General features: G+C 33.3%; 1 protein-coding gene across 1 annotated transcript; it reads left to right on the plus strand.

The window, feature by feature from the left end:
* The first annotated feature begins 3,468 nt into the window (after positions 1-3,468).
* Positions 3,469-5,627, plus strand: LOC142347314 (gamma-aminobutyric acid receptor subunit beta-like). The gene has a single exon (XM_075398925.1). It carries the CDS (start codon positions 4,081-4,083, stop codon positions 5,377-5,379), a length of 1,299 nt encoding a protein of 432 aa, XP_075255040.1. The 5' UTR covers positions 3,469-4,080; the 3' UTR covers positions 5,380-5,627.
* The last annotated feature ends 5,418 nt before the right edge of the window (positions 5,628-11,045 follow it).

Raw genomic sequence — 11,045 nt, forward strand, 5'->3', positions numbered from 1 at the left:
CCTCACGAGGCTCGAAAAACATTTTGAGGAATTCCGAAAATGTTTTTTACATTTTAATTTTACCTACTATCTGTGAAATTTGGGTTGGGAACTCAATGCTAGCCTTCCTGTGTCGAAAATCCACTCAACCCCCCCCCCCCCTCAAAAAAACAATGCAAGAGAAGGGCGCTTCATAAATTTACTCCAGAGACAATGTAAGATTGGGGTAAGGGGAGAATGAGTGAAATTGTTAAGTATTTACCCCCTATAAAAAATTCACCCCAAGACGAGGTAAGAGTAAGGATATTGGGGGATTTTAAAGAAATTATCCCCACCCCTTATAATATGAATTTCCCTGTTTATTATAACTTTTGATGACAGCGGTAACTTTTTAATGAAAAACAAATGTAAAATTCTCCCAATGTTTACATGTGCCAAGAAATAATTTGCATACCAAAAAAGTGAAATCAGAAAAAAAGGGAAATCAGAAAAAGTGAAATCAGAAAAAAGTGAAATCAGAAACCTGTAGAGAAATTATGAATTCAGAAGCTTCAAAATCATGAACAATGATAATAGACAATGGTAAAAAACAATCATTAATAGTTTTTTATGTTCTCACAACCAGTCAACAATCTTTTGGACAGGAAGTGGAACCTAAAACGGATATATCGTTACTGGTTAACACACTCTTGTAATTCGACCAATTAGGTATTCATTTAAACATCTGCAGATAAATACCAAGCTGAAACAGTTTTTTTTTCTGTATTCGAATTTTGACAAATTACTTGGCATGCGACGGGTTGGAACAATCTGCACAACAGCAAATCCTTGATCGTGCTTGATCATTTCTATTTGATGAATTCCCGCAATCCTAAACGCTATAGATCTAACAGACCATATTTTTTATTTTCATTTTTCAGCAATTTAAATTAAATTTGTGATACATTTCTTGATTTTATTTTCAGGAATGTTCTGCATGTAATGAAACCCGGTTTGGGATCCACTCCTGAAAAAACTTTTTCGTAGGTGAAAAAATTTCTATCGCTACATCAAATCTTCCCATTATTTTTTTTAACCATTTATATATTTCCTTAACAATTGTTCACATCTTCAATTTTCAAATTTTTTGAGATGCAGATAGAAAAACAGTCTTCGGTGTCTATAAGCTTTCAAATGATTAAAAACACTTCAACCATGATAATTTAACCAAAATGGAATCTGTCTCCTGAAATATCTTTCAGTTTCTAAAAGCAGTTAGTTGTAGCCAATTTTTCTATTTGTTTCAAATCCTCTGCAAATAACCATCAAAATAATGGTCAGTTTTGCATTTGAGAAAACAATGTCACTTCTAGTGATTTTAATCATTTTGTAAAAATTGGAAACTTCAAATATGACGTCTAAACAGTTTCTGGTTCTTTAAATGTTTGTTTGTGAGTAGTTTCGATCAGCTAGATCACAACCTGATAAAAAACAGGCTGAAAGAAACAAGTAAAATTGCAAAAATTATGGAAGACTTCATCAAGCTTTCCTTTATATTGAGCAATGAAGCCACAGAGGGCAAGCAACAAGGCGAGCCCTGTGGGGGGGTTGTCAAGAATACTAATAAAATTGTTGGCTACATTTAATGTAAGTAAGTGTTTCTCACTATTTATTTTTCTCGTTGTAATTACTCAGGCAAACTTAAAGCAATCAGATTTCACATATGATTCGTTCGAGTAACACAAACGAGCTCCCGCTGCTCAAATCATTTACTACCCCCCCCCTCAAGTTATAGCAGAATCCCATTTCACTGATGAATTTCTTAATGACGAGAGCAAAAAAGCAACTGTGTAAAAATATCAGATTCTTTTCTTGGAAATAATCATTAAATAATGTCAAATCAAAACTTAAAGCAATAATATTTGATCTTTTTGGTTTCTCAATCGATTTCCTGTTCTACCAATTTTTTTCCGCACGCTTTCTAATTGGAACAACAGATTTTATGACTACTGATTTTAAGAAATGGGATTAAACAGTAAGACTCAAGAACATCAAGATACTGAGCACTTCCATAGCAGCCTTTCAAGTCTCTAAAAATGTGATTCGTCAAAATTACTGAAAAGAAATAATTTCATGTTTCGAATGTCAATTCTTGAGCGTTTTGGACACGTACTCTTAACCCTCCTCTACTTCTCCCCTACTCCTACCCCCATTTTTCAACCATGCTCACTTATGTAGGGGTAAATATACGATTTAAAGGCAATTGTTCTATGAAAACACCCTACCCACTTATGCTACAAGCACTTTTTATTAGCTCCTCCATCACCCAGTGAAGATGAGCTTAATCTCTAATCTTAAGCTATCAACTACTCAAGCCAGTCGTTTACTAGTCGTTTGAGAGCGATTCGTCTGAATTTTTTCGTTTAGTATTCGAAGAATGTTTAAAATTTTTTGAATTCTTAATTTTATGAAAATAATGAAACCAATTTTGTCCGTGCAGCCAGAAATTTCTAATTTAGTCTCTTGTTTGGTTTTGTGGTTTCAAAGTTGGATTATAGGTAGTAATGAAATAAAATAAATTTGCATAACAAATTTAATTTTTCTTCCAATTATATTAATGCAAATTTTTACTTTCTTAAGAACAGGAGAGAATATCCTTCACGGATATCTCTGTGTCCTTGAAATATATAATTGCTGACAGTTGACAAAAGTTAATTAATTAAATTTTATTAGAATTGGGAATTTAGCTTTTGGTATGTTTCATCTTCTATCAAATTGCGCCGCCTCTTTTTGAATTTACCAATTCATATAGATTCCCCATATAGTCTTTTTCAAGCATTCGTATAGATAACCCATGCTTGTTGTTTTTCAGAGAAGAAAGACAATTTGTTGAAGCGCTCATTGAAAAATAGGGATCATAAGGTTTTTGAAATCACTCCTCTTCATCAAGTAGAATCATGTGAAAAGCAATTGTTTGCCAACAATTGACCTTTTACTGTGAAATTTTTTAACAGGTAGCATCACTATTCAAAACAAAAGAATTATATCGAATATTGCGCAATCGCAAAACTGGTTCTGCGCAAAAAGTCTAGTCTGGCATACAGACCTTAGCCCGCGAATAACTTTGGACAATTGGCACAGTAAAAATTATGTATTAAAAATCTATAATTTATGGTCACCGTTTATTACCCCTTATTTATTCCACCTCTTCGTGGGCGTTGCGCGGTAGCAAATTTGCTTTGAAATATTTGCCCAATTTCAAACCCATTTCAAAAATAGGGTCGCCATTATTTCAGCTATCGATTCTGAGCAAATTATGAAATTGCACACAAATACCGTTTTCCGTTCCTGAGACATGACTAAAATCTGAGGAAAAACAGCAGCTGAAAATTTGAACAATATCTGATTTTTCAGCCAATAGGAAAGTTTGTAGCGTTCATTTGTGTGTATGTGTTCAAAATAGCTGAAGAGGATCGTTCACTTTTTGAGTATTCAGTTTAGTATCACTTATTGAACACTTTTTGATCAAATTTAGTATTTACTTTCGGTATTGGAAAAATTTATTTGCAACTTTTTGTAAATTGTTTTTACTATACTGGATTTGAGTTATTTTATATCGTTCTAAGCAGAATTACATAATATTAACAGTACATTTTTTATTCGTTTCAGGATTATAACCATATATTACTCCTTCTGTAACGTAAAACTGATTTGATCTGTTTTTCATATATAATTGTTTCAGCTTCTTCGACGACTTTGCGCAACCTAATTTTTTATCAAATTATATCTCAAATTCCTTGTTTTATTTGCTGTTACTATTTTGAAAAGCCAAACATTTTAATTACTGCAAAATTTTGTCAACATTGACTTCAAAGAATGAAAATTGAATTATTAATATGTTAATTAATATCCAAACGCGCAAATTCAACATTTTTGAAAAAGTTTGGAAAGAATTTTTTAAATTTTTCTTTACTTTTCTCTTGTTCCCGCCCTCCAAATAATCAAACACTCAAAAAAAATTTCTGTTTGTGAAAATATTTATTTCCCTTCGCCTTCTGATATTTACTTTACTCCTTTTGATCGAGCTTTCTTTAAAAGTACAATAATTTGATGAAATAAATCATGATCCATTTAATTTATTTTCTATTTTTCGGTATTAACTTTCGTATTGGTCTTAGCACCTTTGAACAGTTAAATTTGAGGAAAAATGAATCCTCTTATAATAAATTTGATTTTCCCAGACTTGGAGAGCGAAATTATACGGGCGGTTTTGTCGAAATATTTATTCACGTAGAAAGCCTGCGTGAAATCACAAGCGAGACGACAATGGACTTCTACCTCGTGCAGTTTTGGACAGACCCGAGACTAACAGACAGACAAGAACCCTTGAAGGTCACGGGACGGGTACTTCCAGACACTGTATGGTACCCTGACACTTACTTCCTATTGGTCAGATCGCTTCTTTACAGCCCTGAGGAACAATATGTTGTTTTCACAAACAACGGGTCAGTCGAGTATAATAGAAAAGTCCGACTGAAGACGCCCTGCTCGCCCAATGTCATGCTATTCCCATTTGACGTCGTCACTTGTTCACTCGTCCTTTCTAGTTTCGGCTATACCGCAAATGAAGTGGAGTACCGTTGGAAATACGACGCGGTCAAAGTTGACGAGAAAAACAACAACGTCGACCATTTGGGATTTTACCTTCAGGGCAAGTCCATACTTCAGTATAACATTCCGTATGCAGATGCCAACTATTCGGCTTTGAAAACGGTCGTCTATCTGAAACGGAAGCATACTGCCTACTTGATGCAGGTCTACTTTCCAGCGGCTCTCATTGTGATTCTGAGCTGGAGTATTTTCTGGATTAACTTGCAAGCTACCCCAGCGAGGGCTAGTCTGGGGGTCACAACTGTGTTAACAATGCTGACCTTGGCGACTCAAAGTACCTCTCAGAACGCAAAACACGTGAATGGAAAGGTCACAGCTATCGATATGTATCTTTGGGCTTGTTTCGTTTTCGTCATTTTCGCCATGCTCGAATTTGCCCTGTCTGATTTCACAATTCACAACCCCAAAAAGAAAAACGAATCGCCCAGTAGACAGTCGGAAAACCTAGAGACTGTTTTAGTTCTCGCAAGCGACGAAGACGAAGAAAATTTCCGAGACCGCTCCTCGGACTCTCAAAAACGAATTAGGAAAATAGAGAACGGGAATTCCTCGGGAAAGGTAAACACGTTTGGGAGAAGCCGAGGGGGTGAAAAGAATCGAGGCGAGGGACCCGAGAGATTGGGTATGGTGAACAGTCTAGCCCGGGTTCTGTTCCCACTTTGCTTCTTCTTGTTCAACTTGACCTACTGGAGCACTCTCCTATTCATGATCAACAAACACAACAGTGTACTCGAACTAGTTGATCATTAAAGAAATCAAAACATTTGTATCTCAGTGAAACAAAACTTGAAATATCTTGAAAAAAGAAAACACTGAAAGGAAAAGGAAATCCGAGTTAGAACTATAATAAAAAAATTAATTCACACAATAACTCATAGAGTCTGAATAACAATTCTTATCTATTTCACTTACGAAAACCGTGAAATGAGCTAAAAGAGAAGCAATGATGAAACTAAGGCTCCAACCCAACTTCAAACAACTTGCAAGATCTTTGGTTTGGGCTTCAAGGAATTTGGTATTTTACGCTCATGAAGGCATAGCGTGATTTATCCTGCAAAACAAGGGTAATTTATTAAATTAATTCAAATGATTATTTGGTCCACATCAATTAGGATTCGCATTAAGAAGTAATGACTATATCCATTGGACAAGACCAGCAAAAATATCTTGCTAAGGCATCTCAAGTTATAAAAAAGCAAGACTTTATATGAAAAGAGTTCTGAAAAGATGTATCAAGTGTTGTTTCACGGGATTGTATGTGCGAAATTAACCGTAAGCGAGCGATAGACAACAACGACGTCAAAGAATGCAGAATCGTCGATTTCCAGCGAAGTTTCAGAATGAATTTCTAACTAAGCAAATAAATATATTATAAAACTCGAGAAATTTTGAAACTCTTATTTGCATTTTCAGTTCGCAATGTTTAAAATTTAGAATAACTTTTTGTTTGTTATTTATAACCAGTTCAATGAATTCAATCATATTTTATAATTTGTACTGTTTTTCTTAAGTTTAATACAGACAAAATGCAGCTGAAATTTAAAAATTTTAGATTGATTTTCTTAGAAATCCATCAAATTTATCATAAGATATTTGCACAGGAATTGTTCAAATCTACTCAATCAGCTTTTTTTAAAAAAAGAATATGAGGGGAAACGTATTATGGGAGAGGAAACATGATTAATTTTTTTTCAAATGACGTTCAAGTTTTCATTATTAAAAATTTTGTGCAATAAAACCACGAAAAACATGAATTAATGACTTTCAATTCTAAGTTTTTACAAAATCAGAAAAATCAAAGTCAGAAAGCAAAAAGTTACAACTTATTACTGAAATTTCAAAGCAAATGTAACTTCATGTTCCTTTTTGTCAAAATGAAGACTCGCATAGGACCTTCTCATTTTTACTATCTGAATTTTGAATCGGATTGTTTGTGGGCCTACTTTGACAGAGCTGGTTTATAAAACAAAAATAAATGAAAAAACACTAATTTTTTTTGTAATCAAAACAATTGGATCAAAAATGTTTGCGTTCAAATAAACAAATAATTGCTTCTTTTATAATATATTGAAACAAAGAAGCTCGTTAAAATGCGATCGCAGATAAGGTTCCGACCCCGCTCATCCACGATTTTGGCATAATTGTCTACCAAATGAGGAACAAATAGAAAACCCCAAAAATTCAAGTATTTTAAAAAAAAATTGGTTTATGAACGAAAAGATAGCCTCCAAAGCAAATAACCCATTGGATTAAAAAACGATGCATTAGCTTCAAGAGATATGCCAATAATAATAACGCGAGTCAAGACGAAGAGCAAAATCAAATAACAACAACAAACATTAATTACATCAAAAAAATTAAGTCCGATTTGAAAAACAAAACTTAATAACAATGTCAAAATAGCGTCAAATCAAACTGAAAATAAACAAAATGGGACCAGTTCACCAGAAAAGATATGGGACCAGTCCATAAAAAGGCTTGGTACTAATTAGACAATGAAGAACAAAAACAGTACATTTGAAAATTTTGCCAATTTTTTTTAAATCAATTAATTTCAAAGAGATGAAAAACGTTAGGAATCGTCTAATTTACACCATAGGCTTATGATTATCATTGGTTTTAAAGATAGCAATTAAAAACAGTCGGTATTCAATTTTTACGGGTACAAAAAGAACAACAATTATGTTCAACGAACAAAAAATCTATTAAATTTTGCCAGAAAAAGCTTTTGAAGCCCTCAAAATATGTTCGATTGCACCTTCTTCGAACACCATTAAAGTATTATGTGACTTCTTCTTAATGAAACCAGGTAACAAGAAGACAAAAAGGAAAGAAAAGACAAAGTCAGGTAATATTTGTTTTGTTTTTCCGAAAAAAAATTATTTCCAGACACATGAAAGCCATTAATTACCAAGAGAAATAAGTTATGGTATTCATTTATTCTTCCAAAAGAAGCCCCTAAGATCTGAATTTATTCGGAATTTTTCTTAACTTGACGAAAAGAATGTGAAATATGACATATATCAGAAATTAATTTACTTTTTTTGTGAAAATTACTCGTCGAAGGCCGTAAAGTCATAACGAATTCTTTAAAAACTTTATTTTTTGACACCGTTTTTTTAACACCTTCACTGGACAACCATATTGTCATATTTGGCTTGTAATTAACGAGACTATGTATCACACAGACAATAAAAGAAAAAAATTGCGAGTTTAAAAAGTGTTTTTTTTATTATTTTGGAAAACAATTGCTTTCACAGTCATGAATGCCATCAGCTATCTACTACTATCAGAATGTCGGCCCATCTATTCCTCCATGAAAAGCCAACAAAAACGGGTCATTGTACATGAAATTAATACGACTAAAAAGACAAAGGAGGAACAACAGTTAAAGACAAAAATAAAAAATTCAATTAAATTTTCGAGAAAGTGTTGTCGATGCCATTAAAACCAGAGTCTATATCCTTAAAGGTTTCGATAATATTGACTGTTCCTCATTTTGAGCGCCAGTAATGTGAAACTTGAACTGTCAATAACGTGATAATGTGACAAAACTACAAAACGTGAAAGATGGGCGAAAACCAGAAAGAAAATGAGAAGTCTAGTAGTATCAAAGCCAGAAAATCATAATTTAAGTTTTAGTAAAATTAGCAAAAGTTTAGACAAAAATTCCAAAAAATGTGAATAATATCAGCAGAATTCACTATATTATCTCAAAAGTTTGAACCTTGATAACTTCCTGTTAAAAACGAAAATCAAAAAAAATCTTTTTGATTCTATATTTTACGCTGGAGCAGTTTTCTAATGATACCAGTCTCAACTTTCTTCGATGAATATATCAATTGGCCAAAATTGTCAATTCCCCCCCCCCCCCCCCAAGAAGATATGATATGAGGTCAAACAACTTGAAACAAAACTTCATGAAACTACATTAACCTCAATTTTTTCTTCGAAAATCGTGCTTTTTCTCATACAAGTCTTCGGTTTCAGCCAAACAAGGATGCACTCACATCCAAAATTTTTGAATAATAACAGTTGTTGAACCTTAATTTCCATTTATAACATTGTAACTGGAAAGTAAATGTCAAAAGCAGCCGTAAGCAAAGGAAAAATCTAATTTGGTAATGAGCACTCCAGTTGATAAAAAATGAAACGAAAACGAAAAAGATACTAATTGTTTGCCGAAAATTTTTCAAGTTTTAGCCAGTCATTTTATGTTCTTCATCTGAATCTGGTTAATTTGAAAGTAACTTAAGTTTAAAAATTCCTTGATTTGCTTTTTTGTTGTCTCTTAAGTCTATTTAAGCACACTAACATACACAAAATATGAAAAGGTCAAATATGTGAAAAAGTTTTAAAACGTCTTTTCTCAAGATTTGAAAGTTTTCAAGTTTTATTTCATAGATTTTTATAAAATTTTTTCAAAAGATACCGATCAGCAAAAAAATGAGTTTGCAAAATAAGCAGGCTAACATGAAGATTTTAGCCCCCCAAAAGGAAAATAAATCTGGAGGTTAGAAAAACGTTTATTCCCGGGTCGAGGCCGAATGGTTATATTGTAAGAAATTGCAAGTTTTTTTGCAAAAAATGGTTAACTTGTAAGAACTTGCAAGTCGAATGGTTAACTTGTAAGAACTTGCAAGTCGAATGGTTAACTTGTAAGTTTCAGTCCAAACTGAAAAACACATTGAAAACAGAATTTATGACCAATTTTATATAGGATTATTGGCAATTATATCAAAGTTTCTTGAATTAATGTTAATTTGACGAAAAATGAGCCTTCTTGAACTGTACTAGAGACAAAAATTCCATTCGGTCTCGGCCCGGGTTATGTTAATCAAACTTCTGAGGACGAGCAAAAACCAATCATTGTCATATCAGACAAAAAAAGGAAAATTCTGAAAGTTTTTCAATGCATATTTGGTTATACCTTGGATCGAAAAAAAGCAGTAAAAATGATAGTGTTTCCATTTATGACTATCACATAAGATAATGGCAAAAATTATATTCCGAACCTATTTGAGAAGATTGTTTGCAATCATAATTTCGAAGTTGAAGCAGAAATATGTAATTGCACAAAACGTGTAGCAGAATTCAGAGATTTTAAATAGCACCTGCACTACTAAAAATTAAGTTTAGAGAAAACAAAAACTTTGGGCTCAAAAATTGGAAGATATCCATTGGGAACTCTTTTGTTTATCTTCCTCACAAAGGCGCCTGAAAACGATCCATAGGGGTCAATGGAGTCCTTTCGGAGCGCATGTAACATTTGAAAATAAATAAATTATGTAAATGCCCGTTTGTATCATGCGTAATCCGTAAACAATTTATTATTATTATTATTATAAGATTTTTCATCAATAAGTTATGATAAAAAGCCTGATATATATTTCGCAAATTTTGCAAAAAACAAACCTCATGGTTGGTACTAATTTTTAAACAACAAAAGGTGGTGTACCTGCTGGCAATAAAATTCTTTGAAGGCTAAATTCAAAGGAAAAATTAATGAACTTTCCTTTGGCATTGACACGCGCTTAATTTTTAATGAAATTACTTGTTAGCGCCCGACGAGAATCAGAAACATCTGTGCTAATGGTAATTTGTGGAATTGTTGTCATCACGACGAGAGGTGATTGAAAACATCACCACAGGGTTGTAATTACATTCTTGAACTTTTTCAACCACTCGGCTTTGACTGAGGCAATAAATTCCGTGTTTTGGTATTCATTAGTTGATTGGGCTTCGGAATTGTCTCGACAAATCAAGTTGCGACACATTTCATTGCAATTTGAAGACGTCGCATATTGAGAATTAAAAAATAGCGTTTGAAGAAGAAACGCTTGAGAGTTTATAGCCCATGCTTATCCAACAGTTCCAAGGCCAAATCAAGTTGTTGAATAGATTCGAGAGATTGATAACCACCATGGGAAATGTTTCTAATCAACTCTCGTTTCAGATTCTCATTCGCGCTAGCTTAGCATTTCATCAGTCAGAAGGCAAATGTTTTTTTCCAGCGTTGATTAATATCTGTCGTACTTTGCCGATTTTTGTCGCCAGCATCCGCTTTTATGGCTGTATGGAACAAATTACGACCAATTAGGAACGGTCTTGTTAAGTTCACAAGTGATAATTTAGTGCATCGGAAATACTTACCAGAGCTTGAAAATGATTTTTTTACCGCGGAAACTTGGCATTTAATGGAAAGAGATCGAAACTTGATCTCATCTGCTACAGCTGCCAAATGGTACCTCCTGCTGTGTTTCACAAAGACTTTAAAATTATTCAACTGTCACTTAAGTTGCTGAACGATTCAAGTATTGATGTCCTGACACCTTTTACAGTTCTTTCACCTTTTTGAGTTGACTCAATTTTTCTTTTTGTATAACCATATATCCGAACTCAATTGGTGTAACTAA

Source organism: Convolutriloba macropyga, chromosome 1 (assembly GCF_964194025.1).
Source record: "Convolutriloba macropyga chromosome 1, txConMacr16.3, whole genome shotgun sequence".
NCBI lineage: Eukaryota > Metazoa > Xenacoelomorpha > Acoela > Convolutidae > Convolutriloba > Convolutriloba macropyga.